Consider the following 21,540-nt stretch of genomic DNA (forward strand, 5'->3'; position numbering starts at 1 on the left):
AGATTTGTGACTCTCCATCTTTTAATCCTCTTGGTATTTGTATCATCTCGTCCCACCTCTTACTCCCAATTATCGAAGGAGGCTGGACCCGTTAAAAGTTGAAGACTTGTGATTGGCTGAAGCAGGTATCAATCAGAGGATCGCCCTGTAGCGTCCTGTTGGTGAATCCAGTCCGCACCAGAAGTCAGAAAGTCAAAATTCACCAAGGGGACATTAAGGGGAAAGTCTCATTGAACCGGTTATTCTTAGAGCTGCTTTAACGCCACACAGTTTATTAGACTTACCAGAATTTTAACTCTTATTTTAATGTGGTTTTATTTTGAAAAAAAGGGGCTTAATTGGATTTGAGGACTTGTTGGCTCCTTTCGCCGGCATTTTTACGCGCCGTGCCTGCGCAGCTGTTTGCGCACCTGAGTCAGTTTGTTCAGCGTCAACACTACTTTTTCTGCTTCTGAGCAACTGAACTGAACTTGGATGGTGACATGGCTGTTGTTGCGGTGAACTTTGGTGAATGCGCAACAGCTCAGTGTGGAATAACGGGGGTCCAGGTGTGACCACGGGGAGCTGATGTGGCCGTTTGGAGGAGCGCGCCGGTTTGATGACAGCTGGGATCTGACAGAGAGCTGGAGTTTGGGATGCAAGAGAAGTCTTAGAGAGACTATCATCGGTTCCTTTTACCTGGTTTCAACAGCCTGGAGCCATGGCCTCTGAGGTGGTGTGCGGGCTGGTCTTCAGGTTACTGCTGCCACTGTGTCTTGCAGCCGGTGAGTTCTTTTGTAATAAGCACTTTACATGCATTATATTGGATTTATGTGTGCGCCAAGTGGAACTGATCAATGAATTAGAAATAGAGGTAGAATTTAGAGTTAACATTAGAAATAAAAACTTAATCCAACTTTGCTTTAAATCAGGTTTTCTATGTCTGTATTGAATCTTTGACTTAAAATGGAGGTTTAATCATTTTAATCTGAAATATTAAAGAGAGACTTTTATTTATTTATTCATTTATTTATTTTTACAATGAATATGACATACTTCTAAAATCAATAGTGTAAACATGAAATATTTTAATATGTAGGATGTAAATTGGAGGATTCATATTGATGGCTGTCTGAAAAATGTAATTATTATTATTATTATTTTTTACTGTTTTATGTTTTGTTATTGACCTCAAACTGCTGAAGGTCATGGGTCATCTGTTATCTGTGTTTTTATAACTGCACCAAGAAAAAAAAAAAAAAAAAAAAAGCAAGACAGTCATGCATATGCTATATTAGTAATAAATTATCAAGCGGAGTAGTCCTGTCAGTACTGTTTTTATCTGTCACCTCTAATTGGATTTACTGAAGGAAACACAGCTGACCATCACTGTAGTGTGTGTGTGTGTGTGTGTGTGTGTGTGTGTGTGTGTGTGTGTGTGTCAAAAGCAGCCTTTCAGATGACCCCAAACAACATGGTGGTTATGTCTATGTTTGCCTGTCAAATCTGTGGCAACATGTGCATCAGTGTCTGTTTTTACAGTGTTAAATGCTTTGAGAATTAAATGTGCAATTGATGATCTGATTTATTCTACTCAGACTGAAAAAAACAATTATCTTGTGAGTCAAACATCTATACTGGATTATAGCTAATATTATATTCTAATATTAAACTCTGTGGTTTCCACTGTGGTTTTTGTTGGCTGTTAATTGTTGTTATTGATCGGTGAGCTGCTGACTGGACAAACTGCACTCAACATTATGGTTAATTAACATTTATAATGGGTGGACAGTGAGCTACATGTCTGGAATTGTTTCTCTTTCCTGTGAGTTTCAGTCACTGATCGTATTTGCAGAAGCTTTTTTTTTTTGTTGAACTTTGTTGTGAAAATGTGTCTTTACAGATTAAGTTAATGTTGCTGTGGTATTGAACATTTTGTTGGATTCACCTCTTTGCTTGGCAGATTTAAGAGATGATTAATAGTCAAACTTGGCAGCTGATTTGGACTTTGTTGCAGTTTTCAACAGATTGAAGCTCAGACACACATTTCACTGAGGAAGGTGCACTTGAATGCTCATGGGAGTTTGTTGAGATGATGCTGGAGCTCTGGTCACATCTTGAATGCAGATTCTATTAAGTGGAGATTACTTTGTGTTTAAAAGCTGTAATTCTGTGGTATGCCACAACAGCGACTAACTGCCATGCTGTTCCCACTGTGGCGTTGGTGTAAGACTTAGGAGGTGAATGTACTTTTAAAGCTAACAGCATGCTTTCTATAGATAAGACCCACTCAGTACCACCATAATGCATCACTTGACTGCCCGACGGCCCCTTTATTTCCAAAAGCAATTGTGAGGCCATGCATTGTCTCCATTAATTCGTGGAAAGTCGTTTTAACAGTATGAATTAATAATGTGGTTGTGAGGGAGAGAAGAATTGCCTTCCCTTTTATCGTAAACATACCTTTAATATTTTATGTTTTTTAAAAGTGCAAATGAGCACTTGTCATTCACTGCAGCTGTGCACGATAACTGACAGGATGAAGGAAATGTAAAGTGGAAATTCACAGGAACACACGTTTAGGGTGGTTCTGTCATTGGCATCACCTGATCATTTTCCTTTTCTGTTTGACAGTACCAGGTCTCATCTGCTGGGATTTGGGGGCAAAGTAAGAATATTACATAATTAGTTCACAGACAGCCTCATGCAGACCTAATTATTTGTAACACATGAAACTGGAAGATCATTTATGGTTCTTATTTCTCTGCTGTATTGTGTCTGATCTGTATTCTCAGAGTGTTTTGTTTGTGTTTTTTACAATTATTGTCCCATCAGTGCTGAATCAAGAGAGAGGAGACCCTGCAGTAAATGTTATCTGCCTTCAAACACCTACGGCTCCTTTACCCTATGTCCAGCAGCAATACATGTGCCCCAGTGAAAGACTTGTCTGCTGACGCTTCATAGCCTCTGTTTCCTGTTGGCCATCTGACAGCACCTCTATTGAAAAGCGCAGAACTGCTGGGCCTGTGTACACAGCGCTGCCACTACACATTTGCACACAGCTACTGTACAGCTTCTCTGATCAAACAAACTGCTGTTTATGTGTCTACTCTGCAGGCTCTGGAGTCCAGACATGATTGTGATCTTACACCTTCCCAAATGTCTAATTTGATATCTGACCTGTGGCATGAACGTATAGTTGGAACAGCAGTGTCGAGTCAGGCGAGTTGCAGCAAATTTAAGTAGTCAGACAGAGAGTAGATGAGCTTCACTGGACTGCTTGAAATTGTAACGCTGATACAGGTTTAACTTTTAAAAAGACAAAATTAATCCCTATGTTAAAGCAGCTACAATAGACACCCACAGGTCTTTTCTACATCTACAACATACTGTACAAAAATCTTTGGGCCACCTTTAGCAGTGCCAATTTTACAGAGTTGTGAAGAATCATATATCTATTTTGCAGTGTCTTTATTACGACAGAAGAAAGTACAAGGAGATATCTGTACGGTGTTAAAAACTGACATATAATCTTAATAATAAAATAGCTAAATAGCTTCTATGGCAGTATGTATTAAAACAGCATAAGATTAGGGCAGTAAATGTCATATTGTCTGAACAGAAAAATTCAAGGCAAGTTTAGTACAAAGGGAGGTAATTTTAAATCCTGGACACTTTGAGCAGTTTTTCCTTTTTTTAATCAATGCTCATTTCATATTTCCGATATATTTCTCTTGCAAGTTATTACAGTGGCTGAGAAATGCATATGCATTATAATAAGTCATTGTAATCTGGCTAAAAATAATTTTGTGTTGTGAGATGCACTTCAAGGTTGACCATTAGTTTTGAAGTAAAAACAAACCAGGCTCTGATATTTTACTTATATACAGGTAATTGAATCTGTTACATACTTATAATGGATGCTAGGTCAGTAGAGCAATAAGAAATATGAAAAAAACAACTTGAGCAAATTTTATGCTGGAAAAGAAAACAAATTGCTAAACTACAGCAGTTTTAAGCTATGATTAGCAAAGTTAGCAACAGCAGTTAGGCTAACAGCAGCCAAGAAACAGCAATGAGGAGACTGAGTTTTAACTGGCTGCAGGTGAGTATGATTGCCAAAATTTGTTTACAACTACAGATTTAATGTAGAAAACTTTTGTATTTTGTACATTTTTTACAAATACTAAGGTCTGTGGTATTTTTCCCCCAGTTGTTTCAACTGTGCAGCTACCAACAGTTAAGCAGCTAAGCTTAGCTATTTATGTAGCAGCAAAAGAAAACAGGCTAGCCTATCTTATATTATTCAACAATTCCATAGTCATTTGTGAGCAACTTCTTATTTTAATTTTATTGTGAGTACATAGTAACATAAATAAATAAATAAATAAATAAATAAATAAATAAGGGCATAGTAATTAACTGTAATTGCTCGCAAATTGAAAAAAAAAAACGTCATTAACTGAGGTCCTCCTATTTAGTGATCCAGTGTCAGACTACACATTTTAGCCGCTCAGATACCATCTAAATGCTGGTTAAATTTGGAATATATGCCAAGCCTCTGATTTCAAGTTTCTTGCTCTGTTGAAAACAGTAAACCTCTGCTGGCTGCTCATACTAACTTGATGTGGTATGCGCTTTATTATTTTCTTCAGAGGGGTTTTAAATTCCTCTGTTATCTCCTGGTGCTTGGTCTGGCCAGGCACCGCACCGCCTTATCTTCTATCATGACACTTATGTTTTTGGGCTCAAACTCTAATTTCAGTTGGCCTCTGGTTCGTGGCTTTCTTTTCATGTGTTTTGTCTTTGTTTAGCCTCTGTAATAATAGCCTTTACTGCAAGAGACAAAAGCCTGATTCAGCCGTAAATGGAGATTTTTTCAGTAATTTGATGTCTGAAAACAACGGCAGTTTATTTTCATTCCCTGTGTAAAAATCCTTAGATGGTGAGTCATAGAGTGAAGGCAAATGGTCAGGAAGACTGCGGTCAAGTGTCTGCAGGCGAGCAGCAGGAGCAGAGCCACACAAATACAGACAGATTATCTATATCTTCACCCAGTATAGATATACAACCACTGCTGCAGGTCACAACCTCTGTCTTGATAAATAATTGGGGCAATAGAGTGTAGACAGATATCTTGGGAAAAATTTGGATTAAAGTTATTTTAACGCCACATTTAATGAAGATAAAATAGAGCGGTTGGGGATAGAGGTGGTGCAAAGTGAGAACAGAAAAGATTGTGAGTCATTCCCTCCTTATCCACCCAAAATGCTTAAACTTAAAACTCGTGTCATAGTTAGAAAGGAAAAAAGAAACCAAATATGATGAACAATATGATGAAATGTCTTTTTTTAAGTCATTATGTGGGAGGTTGGACTGTCTGGCATGTCAAGCATTTGTGCATATTTGAAGCTCAGTGAGATACGTAATCTACAGATGTTTGTGATTTGGATAAAGATGACAGCTCTTGAACATTTATTGACTTTTGTTAGTTTTCATTGGTCTGTGTTTGAGTACAGAGAAAACCAGGAGGTTCACTTACTGTAGGGCTCCAGCAAGGGAAAAGGCAGAGCCAAGTCAAATGTCAATGAATAGGACCATTGAGTGTGTGAAGATAAATAAAAGCACCATTTTCAGCAGTTAAGTGTAATTTTTCAGTAGTTCAAGACCAGTGGCTGCTGAGACGGGCTGATTTCTGTGACTTAGACGGTAACTCACACAGCCGACAAGATTGTAAACGCTGCTTGTTGATATAACCGCAGAGAGAAAGTTAGGAGGTCAAATATGTGCCCACATTTTGTAAAAGGTTACTGTATACCTCCCACCCTGCTGCAAGGGGCTTATCAAATATTTTGTACATGCTTTAGAAAAACCAGGCTGGCTTAATGTGTAAAATGTTATTTGAGACCATGCTGGGAGTTAAGATGTTAAAAAAACGGACAATTCACTTGATGTGCAGGGCTGAAATACTGTGGGTAAAAGGTTGCAACAGTGTGGTTCATTTTGGATACGTTAACTGATGTTCAGTCAGCAGGTGATGTGAGCTGTTGAACTGGTAAAAGCTCCTGTCAGTCTGACTTGGGGGGGGGGGGGGTTGTTACAGATCAATACATCAATTAATGGTTTTTGGAAGTCATGATGGCACTTAAGTGATTTAACTTTCATCATGAGCTCGAAAGACTTCCTTCATGTGCCACATCAGGCTGTGTGTATTTGATTATTTGTGGATTTGAGTGTGTACATAGAGTGATTAGGAAAGGGTGTGAGGGTAAAGTAATGAAGGCTTGAGCAGTGATACCATAAAAACCGGAACAATGCCTCATCTTTTCAGCCATTATCATATTTTCAATGAAATTGTCACTGCCAAAAATTCATATTTTGTTTTAGATTTGACTGATTTCATGTAACTGTAATATTTTACGATGAAAAATGAAAGTATATGGAATTAAAAGTACAAATTAAGCAGTTTGATTGAAAACTTGTCATTTCTGCCACCAAAAAATAAGTCTTTCACAGAGTGATCACAACATTTCACACTACCTCCTTGTGGCTATGTTTAAAGCTTTGGTTTGGGTTTGGTTTGGCTTTGGTTTAAAGATTTTCCTGTTTTCTGAACTCAGAACAGAGATACTATAGTAATTTGGGCGGTTTTTGGTGTGTGACACCACAGACTCTATTTTACAGATTTATATAATAAAAAAAGGTCCAGTTTCAGTCAAGCTTCAGTAAAAACTTCATGTGATATAAATCTCAGCCTTACGGAGCACATGGAGTTCTCCATAGTCAGATAATTGTGTCAATGTACATTAACATGCAGTGTCTACAGGGTGATTATTGTGCTGGAAAACAAGTAAAATCCCTAGATTACCTTGATGCAGGTCAGATGAACAGATAATGAAGAGTATGAATAAAGCTTGGTTAGAGGAATGTGGTGGTACTTTATTGTTATGAGCAGGTTTTCTACACTAGAAGGAGTTTACTGACTCTAACCACATGTTCTTTAAAATCCATGTTGTTATTTTCAGTGATAATTCCTGACCAAGTGGCTTGGTAACACTACTACACTCTGCTTTATGTACCATTAAGCGTTATGTGATGTGGTACTGCACACAAAGCAGTAAAAACTTTACGGTATTCAAATGCAGCTGTCTTGTTGTGAATTACAATGGAAATGTTTATCTGTAACTCATTAGTGTGTGTTTGTGTTTCTGCAGCTTGCCTGTTCAGGTACAATGGCCTCTCCTTCGTCTACCTCATCTACCTCCTGCTTATTCCACTCTTTGCAGAGCCCACAAGCACGACGATGCAGGGTAAGACCTTACTTTATCTGAGGCTTCACACATTCAGTGGCTTTGGCTGTCACCTGGAGAGGGATTGACTGTTTCAACAAAAGCCCCCAGTTTGAAGTGCGATATTGTTCGCAGTAATATAAACCAGCCTTTCTCCTGAATAGTTGAATATCCTTGTGATGAGTATGGATTTGGCACATGGTTCAGTCTATGAAAGGTAATATCGGTTAGTGTGGGCATGAGTCCATCTGTAATAATAAAAATGATCCATGGCTGGGCAGATCTGAAACAGAAAGCTGCAATCCATTGTCCACTTGATCTAAATTAACGTAGACTTAGGTTTGGTTTATCTGCCCACATAATGTTCAAATAAACATAAAGAATGAAAACGAATAAGAACAGTACACACAAATTGTATGACTAAGAAAAGAAAACCTAAATAGCCCATAAAATTGGGGATTGGGGCTGGTTTTGATAATAGCTAACCACTTCAGTTATCAAAGGGGGGATATAAAACTATACTGTTTTTTTTAAATGGGATTTAGTAATACCATGATCTGCGTGTCAGCTGATGGTTAAGAAGAAGCTTGTTTTTTAATGTCGTCAGTATTTTTGTTTAGAAAGAACAGAGAAATCAAATCCACCTTCGAAGCTGGAGTAGGACTAAGCTCTAAAGTAGCATAAATGAAAACAGACATTTGAGGTTCATGAGAAGTGACTGAGGTGACTGTTCTCCTTGTGGGTAATGAATGTGGGATTGTGGTTGCCAAGTTCAGCTGCTCCTTTATGCGCTTCCCACACCGCAAAATACTAAACAGGACACCTCCTAGAGCTCTCATAACACAGGCTTCTGTAGAAGACCACAAGCAGCTTTTTAATAATACATAAACCTATATTGGTGGAGGGAACAACTTCCAATCCAAGAGCATCCTCTGCTCGTCTCCAGCTGAAATAACAATCAGGAAGTAAAGGAGAAAGAAAGGGAGAGGAGAGGAGGCAGTGTACAAAGTGGACCACTTACACTCTCATCAATAGTTAAAGAGAAGTCTTCTAGTAAAGCTGAATGTTCATGTCTCTGGTAACTGTTGACTTCAGCGGTGGGTCAGCACTAATTAAATCCACATAGTGTGTTTTTCATGAAAACTTCAACCAATAATCTGTACTTTGCACAGATACCTGTAATAATAACGGGAATTTAAATTACTAAATTACATTTTAAAAAAAAAATAGGATTTCTGAATTAAATCAACTCAAGGTTAATGTCTGAGAGTCACAAAAGAGTAATCTTTTTCAACTAATTTGTTTCAAAGATCAGACTGAGCAAATTTTGTGCTGGAATAGAAAAAAAAAAAGCTAAACTACAGTGATTTTAAAATGTGATTAGCAAAGTTGGTAATAGCAATTAGCAGCAGCCAAGAAACAGTAAATGAAAAGACTCAGTTTTTTAAATCAAAATATTTTTTTGTTTTCCAGAACATAGTGCACAGGTGTTCAGTTGTTACAGACAAGTTGTATGAATAGATGCATGTCAACATCTTAGCACATTAAGACAAAGAAGAGTAATAATAAAGAGAAATAACACAAAATAGAAAATGAACAACCAAAAACCAAGAAGACTCAGTTTTAACTGGCTGCAGGTGGGTATGATTGCCTAAATTTGTTTACAACTACAGATTTAATGTGAAAAAATGTTTTTCTACTAAGTACTAAGTTTTGTGGGGTTTTTTGACCAGTTATTTCAACTGTGCAACTACCAAAACAGTTAAGCAGCTAAACTAATATATGTAGCAACAAAAGAAGAGTAATTTGTTAAATTGTAACAGCTAATTTGTTTCAGAGATCAGACTGGTTTATGTCGTTGTTCACTCAGTAGATGGCACCTGTTCTGTATGGTGGAGTTACCATTAGGCTATTTCTCCTAAACAAGGCAACCTGATGTTGTGTAGCAGCTATTAAGAGACATCAGCTGCCATTTAGCTGATGTAAAATAGCTCACAATTTAATATTTAATTGTTGTCTTGGTTATCAGATATTTCAAGTTGGAAAACAAACAGGTGTCACATACAGAAAAGAGCCTTTCCTTACAGTGAAGTAATTAAGCAGGGAGCAGGAGTTATGTTGAGATTGTTTTAAAGATCACTACTGATATGTTTTTACCACCTTACTCTGTGTTTATGTAACTTTAATCCCAGAATTAAGACTGAAACTGTTCATTATCATATATGAAAAACAAAACAAAGTGGAGGTCATGCATGCATATTGCCACAGGGTTAGATAGTATGAGATATTGTTTTGGTGTAACACCTGTCAGGACATGTATCCCATCTGTTGGCCTGCTCATTCTGTCATCAATGAGCAAGACTGCAGACTTTAACAGCAACAAGAATATGCAGAAGTTCCTTGAATGATCAAATATAATGGGATTATTGTTGTGTAATCATACTATTATTACAAAACTGGCTATTCCAGGTAAATATTTGGTAGACTGGCCAAAGTTAATCTGTACTTTTTATTGCCAGTTGTTCATTTAGCATCAGATTGTTTTAATTAAGGATGCAATTTTTTCAGAAGTACTGGTACTGTCTGTATGAATTATGTTACTGATTATAATCCTAAATAGATCATCATAATCGGTGGAGTTACACATCTCCATATGATATGTTTGTTTAATTGCCATTTGCAAACCTACTTTTACAATACCTGAAGAAAAAAGATCTTGCACTGCAGAGAAAGTGGTTTTTGATGGAATTAGTAGAAAAATTGAGGTAAATTCAATGCTTTGTTTTGATGGTCTGTTTCATTTTGGCTGTTGAAGCTGAAAGGATATGTGGCAGTTAAAGCTATAAAGTTAATTTAAACCAAATGTTTGACATGAATAATTCATCAGGTGTAATTTACTTTAAAAAGCCACAGCAGTGCGGTACGCCCAAGGATACTTCAGAGTACAAGATTCCGCTCCTAAATGGAGACAAACAGTATCTTGCGCAACTTGTTGTTGTTGTTAGTGATTTACTCTCTAATGTTGTAATTATAGTATTTGGCTCCTCATCCCCCTTGAAGATATTTAATTCTGAGTGGAGGTCAACAAAATCTAAACAGTTGCACTCTTATGAGCGAAACGGGCATTTTAAGAGTCTTTAGGTGCTATGCCTTGTTGAATGAGCACTGACATGACAAACTCATTTAGTAGTGTTTCATGAGTTGTATAAATATTTAATGTTATGGATGATTTATCAGGTTTATGCTTGAGTTTGTAGTCTTCAGACAGATGGTGTCTGGCTTTAACACATCTCCTGATTTTATATCTTTTTAAATTGAGTTTCACTTCTTTCTCTGTCTTTTAGGATCTGGTACTTTTTTGTTCCAAAAAGCCAAATCATCACATTGGTGTTTCTGTGGCCATCTTCGAAATTATGATTTGGCAGGTTCATGTGGCCAAATTATGCCTTAATATTTTCAGATGGATCAGATTTTCTGATTGATTAAGGGAAAAAGTAGTAACTATTCAAACGGAACAATGGCCTCAGTTTGTAAACATTTTAAAAAGGACTCTTGGGATGTCATTTTGAAACTAAATAATGAAGTGAAGCAAACTACCAGTTCAAGATGAGCGTCAGGCAAGCAAAACAGATGGAAGTCAGACTACAAAATGTTGCATTACAAATAGGAAAAATGGGGAAACAGAGCCAAAACAGTTGTGTTGTCCAGAGGCTGACGACCACTTTGGATGCTGAATCTTTCTAAAAGTCCTCATACCTCATATTTACAAGCATTCTTTCTGTTCTTTGTGACTGTCCAGGGAATTGCTTTGGGAAATTAGCACAAATTGTTTTCACTTTAACATTTAATAACCCTGCCGTGGTCTGTTGCTGCGCACATTTGATACGGTTAGCCCTCAGTGGCCTGAGGCTCAGTAATAGCACTTCACCATAGCCAGGATATTGTGCCATACTATAGTAAAACTGTTATGTGTTCCCCACAAGGATGTGGTAAATTTAATGAGATGGTGTAGAAAGAGTTGGATTGATGGAGATATTCTTCCATATAGAATCACTGGAGCAAAGCTTATGGTTTAAGTTCAATCTTGCAGGACATTGCATAGTAATTAAAAACATTAATTTGCATAAAAATTCAATGATAGTTTTCATTTTGTATTAAGAGAAGTCTGCAAAATTCTATTGCTGAGAATTATCACCATAACAACTCCTGAAATTATCCCAAATACCTGTAGGTGCACTATAAAATGAGCATGTGTTGAACAGCTGCAGCAGCTCCTGTGTCTACTCTCATCCTTCCCTCTCAGGAGTAGTAACCTCTGAGAACAGCTGTAGTCTTAACCTACATTAGACAATGACACGGGGTCAGTCCGTGCCTATATGTTACACTTATGCTCTCTAATATCCAAGTCATTATTTGAGGCCAGAAACCAGAGAATCCAACCTGTGATTTAATCAGGTCTTAGAACGCCTTAGAGGTCTTGTGGTCCACCAGAATGTTTATTTGACTTTTAATAAAAATAAGCTTTGCTATGTGGAAGTGCTGCCAGCTGTAAACTGGGATATGTATCATGATTCACAGAAAATCACTTTTGGGTGTGCTCCCAGTTACCTTTTTTTTTTTTTCTTTTTTTTAATTTTATACCAAAAATATCAATATGAATCTTTGTTCTCATTTTTGTTACAAAAAAAGCACTTTTACTTGGAGTTCTGTAAGAATTTATTGTGGTGTTAAATTTATTTTTTAATAGTTGCACAAAAGGGAGCAAAAATTAAATTAGCGTGTTGAACATACTTTTCTGTATCATGAAAAACTAACCCGCAAAGGCACTTTTTTTCTGGGTTTCAGTGCATAGATGGCAAAAAATAACATGTGGAAATCCTTAAAGTTCGTGGTCTCAGTGGTGAACTCACTGAAGCTGTTCTCCTCCCTTCAGGCCACACAGGGCGTCTGCTGCAGTCCCTGTGCTTCACCAGTATGTCCTTCCTGCTGCTCCACATCATCTATCAGATTACCGTCAACAGCCTCCTGGCCGGGAACTCCATCGCCTCTGACTTCAACTGTGAGTGCACTGTAGCCTTTACAGTCAAGGCTGTAATGACTGTGCTTAGGTGTGTTCTGTGTGTGGAAATAACAGTACTACATAGGTTGAGAACACATGAAGACGGTGTAAAATTGAGCCAATTGATTAAATCTCATTAAGCTGTTGTTGCTGCCAGTGAGTCTGCATTGATTAGGTGACTGATCTGTTACATAAATATAAAACAGTGGACTCCCCAGACACAACAGAGAACAAAGACCCAGCATCCTTTTTCTGGTTAGGTTTTGGCTATTTATAACTTTGGTCAGACTTTTGGAATTTGATAAAATAGAGACTCTTTGCCTAGTATTAATTAAAAGATTTAAAGCAGTCATACTGTAGGTATGACTGCTTTAAAAACAAACACAATGTAGGTGGTACTATGTTTCTATCCCCCTATGAAAAACATGTTTATTTAGCTTTTTTATACAATTGACACACAGTGGATTGAGGTAAATTCAAGGCGGAATTAACATCAATAAAGTTACTTAACTTCAATAATAGTGTAGCTATCTGAAAGGGTCTTGACTCATTTTCCAGAGGCATGTTTAAAGTTTTCATGTCTGATCAAAAAAATCTGAAATCTCATCCTGTTGGCCACACATGCACAACGCCCATCCATCACACAGTCCTTTTTGTGTATAAATTCTGACCTGAGCCACCGATGCTGTATCACAAGGTTGTATATCACCAGAAAGGTGTAGCTTTTTTTTTTTTACAGCCTAGGGGAAATTTTCCTTCCAAAAAATAAAGTGAAGACATGCACCATTTGCAGGAGTAGGTGAAATATGCTCCCTATTAATGATTCATCATCTAAAAATATCACCATGCTTATTGCATTTTGCCACATCATGAAGATTTATGAATCCAACACATTCCTTAATGAAATTAGCATCTTTGTACCATATGGCTACCTAGAAAAAACAAAAAAAAGATTCAGTTGAGCAGACACTGTAAGCTACTGACTCAGTCTTGGAAAGGTGTTAATAGCTGGCCTTGGACTTCTCATGAAAATCTCTATCAAACTGTAAAATGTGCCCGTGTCTGGACAGGACAGACGCTGACCTTGTGTTTTAATGACTTTTTTTTTTCAGTGGAAGTCACTCACTTTCCTCCACTGAAGCACAATCAACTTGCTCAAGAGGCAGAACGGACCTTAGTGCCTCTGGCAAAATAACACAGAACCACGCGGTGAAAGTAGACTAAATATTCACTCAAGGAAAAATTATTACTGGTGCTTCAAATGGACATTGTTTTGACACATCAAGAGCTGGTTTCTATTATCAGTTATATTGCTTAGTATTTATGATCCTTATTTTATGTATTCATTCCAGTGTTTAACAGTAATAACAAAAGACATTAAGCCTAAATTAACAAGGTAAACATTTATTATCAAATACATTTTAAGAGACCTATAAATACCATAAATACTACATTAGTCACACATTATATCTGCGACATGTGTCGTTCACTATCAGTCCAGTCTGGGTTGATCTTGTCTTTGAATACACACTGGCCCCAGATGTTGTAATATGTCTATCTATCTATCTATCTATCTATCTATCTATCTATCTATCTATCTATCTATCTATCTATCTATCTATCTATCTATCTATCTATCTATCTATCTATCTATCTATCTGTATATATATGTATATATATATATATATATATATATATATACACACACACACACACACACACACACACACACACACACACACACACACACACATTTTGTCGTAAGTTTGCTCATAGGTAGCTTGGGTAGGCTCCAGCACCCCCACAACCCTTGTGAGAATAAAGTGGGTTCAGAAGTTGAATCAATGAATGTACACATTTGTAACAAGGTTCTATTTGGGTGTTGTGTCATAGCAATCTCTTTGGCATCAGGTGTGAGAATGTGCTTTTATGTGTGTGACAGTGTGAATGTGACACATTGTAAAGTACTTTGAAAGCCATCGAGGTAGAAAAGTGCCATGAAAATGCAGGCTCATTTACCATAAATCTGAAGGAATATAATCATGAGTCATTATCTGTGACATTTAGCAACACAGCCCTTGTGTGTGAACACTGAGATTTTATCGATACTGCTTCTCTTACCAGTACTGCTTGTTGATCTAATCTGGTGCTTTAGTTGTATTGTTATTGGTTCTTTTTCTAGGTTATGGTTACAGTTGAAATTAAAAACATTTATTTACTTCATTTACTAATTTGTAGCATATGCCTATGTAATTAGGATCGTTTAGTAGGAAAGTGCAACAGCTTGATATCATCGCTATAATAGATTCTGATTTTATGATTGTAATATGAAGAAAATTTGAAATAATTATATACTGCAAAGGTCTTTCAATCTGTCACTAATTTTTAGCTTACCAGCTGACAGGCCATAAGCTGTTGTCGTCATACAGCGTCCGTTGTCGTCGTCTGTCGTCGTCTGTCGTCGTCTGTCGTCGTCTGTCGTCGTCTGTCGTCGTCTGTCGTCGTCTGTCGTCGTCTGTCGTCGTCTGTCGTCCGTTACAAAAATTTCAATCGTCTTCTTCTCCGAAACTACAATTCCGATTGACTTCAAACTTGGTATACAGCTTCTTTATGATGATGTCAACAAAAGTTAGTGAAATTGTTTGGATCCGGATCTGATTCTGGATTTGGTGTGACTTTGAAAAATTTCCCCATTATAAGAGATAGGAAGTGGATCGATGCAATAACTCAGTAAATATAAAGGATATCAAGTGTAAATTTCTACAGTACAGCCCTGATGGGGAGATGACCAAAACATAGTGTCCACATGCTGATCAGGATCTTCTTCTGGATCTGGGAACTTACAGAAAATTTAACATGGGCTCTTATGGGGAAAACATTTCAATCATCTTCTTCTCCCAAACTACAGTTCTGATTGACTTCAAACTTAGTATACAGCTTCTTTATGATGATGTCAACACAAGGTATTGAAATTATTTCGATCCCGATATGATTCTGGATTTGGTGCGACTTTGAAAAATGTTCCCATTATAGGAGGAAGTGGATTGATCCAATAAATCAGTGAGTATCAATGATATCAAGTTGGAATTTGAATTTTTTACAGATCTGATCGGAAGATGACCACAACATGGGCTATTTCTGTAATATAATAAATACACATAACTGGGTGATAATAAATGGCATCTGGATACATTTCCCAAAGCTTTTAATTTGGCCGGTAAGATATAGGGCCAGTGGTCCTATTTTTAAGTATAAAACTGAATGCAGCAATTTTTTTAAAATAGTATTTTACTCTGCGGTAGTTTTCGTACAGCCTACTAGTCTCTAAATTCACATGCTCTGAATCAGTGAACAACAGATTGGATGATGCTCTGACCATCCCATTTCATTTAAATTTATGAATGGAAGAGCCATACTTTTAATCATGAACACCCGCTCATATTGGAGCTCCAGGCTGCTAGCATAGCTGTGCATAATTTACACAGAGCAGACAGATTATCACTGGTCTACAAGTAAAATGCTTCCAGAATAAAAGTAGTGAAACTTTACCAAATTTGGGTCACTAATAAACAAAAATTAAGTTAAAAGTGCTAGTTGATTGTAGTTTCCAAGATACAGTCTAGGGCCAAAATGTGAAATTCTGAGAATTAATGAGAGAATGGGTTTTATTCTAAAGGAGTGTTTGTCTCAGAGCTAGCAGATCTACCTTAGAACAGTATCTGCACATTGCATTCACTTTTCAAGGTCTTTCTAGTGAAATATTTATAAATCCATTGTATAAATGTACATAAACCAACATATATGTGTGATAACACTCCATCATATATATTGAAAACATGGGCTAACCAGCACTTTTCTAATTTGTTCTCTGATTCATCTTATTAAAGTATGTAAGATTTAGCACATTTAATGTGTGAAGCTGATATTTTCTAAGAAATTGTAGACCTTTATTATCTATGAGTTAAACATCAAACTGTATATTCTTCACCTGTACTTGACGGAGCTTTTGGTAGGCTTTATCATCACTTAAACTCACTTATGTTTCCACCGAGACTTCTAAACACCAGCCGCTGTCACTAGAATGTCTGTATGTGTTTGAGCTGCTCAGTGTGTTACAAAGAGCTGACCCACCCCTCAGAGACCTGAACCTAGGTTATTCATCTGGACTAAAAAGCACAAAAGTGCATCACAAATGAAGTACCGTTAGAAAAACCAATTATGTATGAGCTTGTTGATATTCTCCCAGGGCCCGTTTAATATTGGGTTTGGGTACCCATCCATGAGCATTACATTACAGTATTACAAAAAATGTCAGTGTTCAAACAATTTTACAACACAATTCCTCAATACTAAATTAAGGCTGCGTGATATTTTGCACAACTTAATTGTGATAACATAAATATTGTCAGTATCCCTACATCCTGATGTTCAGGTCATCTTATTCTTATTTTATTTTTACGCACATGAGGAAGTCAGACATTCCTCTTTGTCCCCTTGATGCACCGCTTGCATTCTGAGTAAATGCCTTATCTTAGGTTTCTATATCTGGTGTTTAGCCCCTTGACACCCTTTTCCTTTTGGCAGCCAAGTATAAACAATGAGTCCTCCTTCACGGTGAGGCAGTTATCCTCCCCCTAGATAGCTTCATATAATTTCCTCTGTTCGCTGTAGCCAAATACACCATTAGAGCAGTAAACTGAGTTGAGTATGAATGAGAACAGCTTTCCAGAAGGCTAACACCTCCAGCTGCAGCCGCAGGTCAGTCACTGGTCACCAGATGAGTTTGTGTCGGCTTCCTTTGGAGTCATCTGTCATTCCTCTGTGCTGACTCGACATGCTGGGAAATACATTTACAAACAGTTCCAAGTGTTTGTCTTGACCATCAGAGCGCCAAATGGGTGGGTCTTTTTACAGTGGAGCCTACAGATAGTTTCAGAAATACAGGGACTGTCAAATACTTTCCTATGATTGTCTAAACCGTTTGCCGTTCATTGTCTTAGCCCCCACCCATCTGGTGACAGGGTATGATAAAACTGTAAAAAAAGCACGCTTCAATCGGTATCTGATTGAAATGTATATGTCAACACCCTATAAGGGCTAAATTGCCTATTAAATTATTGTTTCATGGTTAGTTCCCCTATGGGTAATTGAAGTCTTTTTGAAGCAGTAATAAATATGGATTCTGACTTTGTCCCAGAAAAACAGATTATTAACCACCCAGCTAAATTTGAATGATTGCAAAAATACAAGTATATAACAACTATTTCAAAAGTGTGAAATATTGTATTCTCTGAGCACAAATGTGATACAAAAATTAATAGTTCAACAGTTCCACTTGGTTTCACAATTGACCTTTACTGCTCTCTGTAGCCACACACTTCCTGTCACTCAAGTCTAAAATTTCAGACGTTTACTGAATTCTCCCTTAGCATACACATTGTCTGATAATGGTTATGACGTGCTGAAATGTTGATGCAGCATGAAACCAGCATCTGCGGGAAAGGGCCGAGCTGGCAACAGGCCCCGCAGATAGACGAGGGAGTGAAGAGAAATGCTGTGCTGGGAGGTTAACGGCCCTGCAAGTACAAAGGCTGTTTTATGATGTTCACATAAAGTCTGAGGACAGGTATTTTTGGTGCCCAGCTGGGATAGAAAGCGGCCTCGCCTCGACGAGCAGAAAGTCTCACACTTTCTCCTCTAGTTTGTGGAAGTTGCTGTCTCCACACTGAGTTCAGACTATATTACACAGCGCTCCTCCTTTCATCCTATGGCCCGACTTTACCTCGAGCATTCCTAGTGTGTGATATCACACACCTGTAGCCTCAGTTTGGACTGCGTTCACTTAGGTGTTGCAGATGTTTGGACTTTACTGACACACTGTCTGTTTGGCCTGTGGACACTGTGCTGACATTTTGAACTGAAAGGTTTCTGTTTGAAGAGTTAAATGGGGCATTAAGTAATCTATGACTTTCATCATCCTCTGTGGGTGATTATTAGGGATTAAAATCAGTCGACCTTATCTCCTCCTTCATAAGTCTCTGGCTCTGCTTCGGCACTTGAGCTTCTCTGGTTTCGACAAGCAAAAGCACAAACGGTAAAGGAGATAGAAAATTCAACCCAAAAAGTACGGCGCAGAGCTGAAACACATGGGTATTTTCATAATCATTTAATTTACTGATTATTTGATAATTGATCACCAAATGTTTTAGTTAATTAATGTCAAAATCAAGTAATTATTAGAGAGAAAAAACTATTTCTATTAGTTTAGAGGCTTTGCATTTTAATTTCCTTATTTTATTTCGATTGTAACCCAAAACTCAAATATATTTAGTTTATACACACTCAAAATAAAGGCAAGCAATCAAAACAAGATAAGTGGCCACAACTTATGTAGTTTCCTAAAAAAATAACAGTGATTAATAAAGTAACAAAATAGTTTTCTATAGTTTTCATTCATTCAGTTAATGGACTAATTAATAATGCTTTTATGGAGAGATATGAGTATGATTTGTGTGAATAACACTCAGCTAAACACTTATCAACTTACATATGCATCAGAGCAACATGTGAATTCTACTCATTTCATTTAAGTTCAATACAATTTTCAAGATGCCTTTGTTATTTCTTTTAATCACATTTTGCCTGATGTGTTTTTGTTTTGTATATGAGGAGCACTGATACCCACTCTTTCAGTCTTTATATGAGACATAAAAAAAACTTATCTGAAAGTGGCAAAAAGCTGCTGAGTTTGTTGAAATTGCTCAATGCGGTTTGCACCCTAAATGACCTTTTTACGCTGAACCACTGGACTAAACTTTAATTTACTGGAACCTTTAGGTAATTGGCTGTGTGGAAGTATATTACCAAGTAAAATTTAGGGTGCGAAGCAATTGTGTTTTTCATGAATTCACTGCTTCCAGGTGGTGTTTAAGTGTCACACGAGAAAGGGAGCACGATTGTGTGTCAGACTCATCACTGAGTAGAATTATTTATTGTTAAAAATCCTATATAATTGTATAATCGTGCAATTTACTGGTTTATTATGTTGAGATGTGAAGTGGTAATATAAATGCAAGCTGGTTATTACTGAAATGCAATAAAGATACTAAAGATTTGTACAGGCTTTTGGGACATCGATTTAACTCATAGGATGATATGATACAGTACAATAAATTGCTGGACCTTTTAGCCTTTCAAGGGGAGATGACTTTGACAGTGCTGGTTGCGTTTCATGACTGAGCAGTTTTTTTGTGGTAGTAGATGAGTGTTTTGTGTCAGTTGGAGGAGAACTGGGGGTGATGTTTTGGATGTCAGAGGTTAGGTCAGGGGTTAGTCATGTGGGCTCCTCCCTTCACAGATGTTTGGCTACATTTGTAAACTAGCTCCGTGACCACATACCAACTAAAATGACCTCCACACGCGTCTGTCCACATGTCCCTATTTATTTTTGATAATGTAATTTCAGAGGTGAGAGAAAATGCACAGGATTGGGTTTGACTGACGTCAGCTTTAGCCTAGATGAAGGCAGTTGGACTCGGCTCTTTTTGTGGTGCTTACCTCCCTGTATTGTTTCCTAACATCTGTAATAGTGCGACTATTTTTGCAGCTGTTTTTATGTCTGATGAGTAACACCAGGCTTTGTGCTGACAGCCCATTATTGTTTTATGCATCTTGAGGGGAATTTGAGTTTGTTTCCTGTTTCTGACAAAGTGGCTAACCTTATGACTCATTTCTACACTGGCATGTCCTAAACCACAGGAGAAAATCTGTGAAATTACCTCTTGTCTTACACTTATATTACTATACATCTACTGTTTTCATGCCATTATATCTATTTCTGTTTGCAAATTAAACTTTTTTTAGTTTTAGACCAAAACATGCTCCAATTCTCTTCACTGTAGAGGTATTAAACTGTGATATTCTAATCTTCATGTACTATTTAGACCAGAATTACTGCAAAAATAGTCTTAACCACCTCTTGTGTCACAGATGATAAAGTTTGCCTAATGAAACGCTTTGTATGTTCACTGTATTATGCCTAAGTCCAAGTTGTCTGCTGTCACTGAGGTGTGTTAAACATCTTTGCTCTCTTTGTTACACTCCATAAACTTTAAACTTCAGTCCTGCGGCGGTTCAGCACATAATTAGCTGCCTCATACACCAACAAAATAGCCGGATATATTGATTTGTCATTGAGTCAAGATCCTCAAGCCACAAACTAATGTTAAGTTTCTGGCCTCAGAACAAAGGCCCTTCAACCTTCAGCTGTCATCTCAGGGTATGAGCTGAATACCTGGAAATCTCTCTTGGTGCACTGATGTGACGTTCAGGAACACTTCAAACCAGTCCAGGCTGTGGAAACACAGCTTGCATGAAATGCTTTTATTATCTTGTTTTTACTATGAGGTTATCACAACAGCAAGTGGAGTAAGATTATCTTCCTTCACTTGGAGATGAAAATAAAGTAGATTTCTAAAATAATACACTTTATAATACAGATTTGTGGATTTTATGAATGACTTGAGACTGGAAAACAGCAGCAGTCTTGTTATGGAATATATTTGGATTCAGTGTTTTATAATAGTAATGAATTATTAACAGCTGTTATTGTCGGCATATTTACTGGGTACAGTAATGGAAATGATCATATCTCACTGTGAAAACTTACTGTTTGACCACCAAAATTTATATTTTAACAACTATCATATAAAAGTCCAGTTAAAGGTGTGAAGCTGTATATCTTTCCCAAATGATCTCAGTATTCATTAAATAACTTTATTTGGTTTTTCCAGGTTCCACGTGGGAGAAATCCTTAAGACAGATTGGCTTTGAGAGGTAAGATTACACTGTCCATTAAATTTTTTTCACCACACTAACATATACAGTGTTCAGTATTTTATTTTATGACTCATTAAATTTCAAGTGTGGATGTTGTTTAAATGAGTTTCAGTACTTTTCCCCACTTTAGATGTGTTTTTTTTATTTAATTTAATTTAATTTTTTTTTTTTATGAATTGATAGGCTGAAGTACAGAGAATGTACAGTGGCTGTGGGTTCTTTTTCCTAAAAATAAAACAACTTCCAAACCAACTAAATATTAGTCAAGTTGAGATTTGGATTCAGTGATTGTTAACTTCCACTGTATTTACAAACACTTTATATGTCTGTCTGTCTAGGTCCTAAATATAGCAACCCCGCAATTAGATTAAGCAC

General features: G+C 37.1%; 1 protein-coding gene across 1 annotated transcript in view; it reads left to right on the plus strand.

The window, feature by feature from the left end:
- Positions 1-225: 225 nt before the first annotated feature.
- Positions 226-21,540, plus strand: part of piezo2b (piezo-type mechanosensitive ion channel component 2b) — a 98,555-nt gene continuing 77,240 nt past the window's right edge. The window contains 4 exon segments of the mRNA XM_030161253.1: positions 226-764; positions 7,194-7,289; positions 12,202-12,327; positions 21,120-21,162. Coding sequence (XP_030017113.1) covers positions 701-764; positions 7,194-7,289; positions 12,202-12,327; positions 21,120-21,162 — 329 coding nt within the window. The 5' untranslated portion in view covers positions 226-700.

This window comes from Sphaeramia orbicularis, chromosome 17, assembly GCF_902148855.1.
Source record: "Sphaeramia orbicularis chromosome 17, fSphaOr1.1, whole genome shotgun sequence".
NCBI lineage: Eukaryota > Metazoa > Chordata > Actinopteri > Kurtiformes > Apogonidae > Sphaeramia > Sphaeramia orbicularis.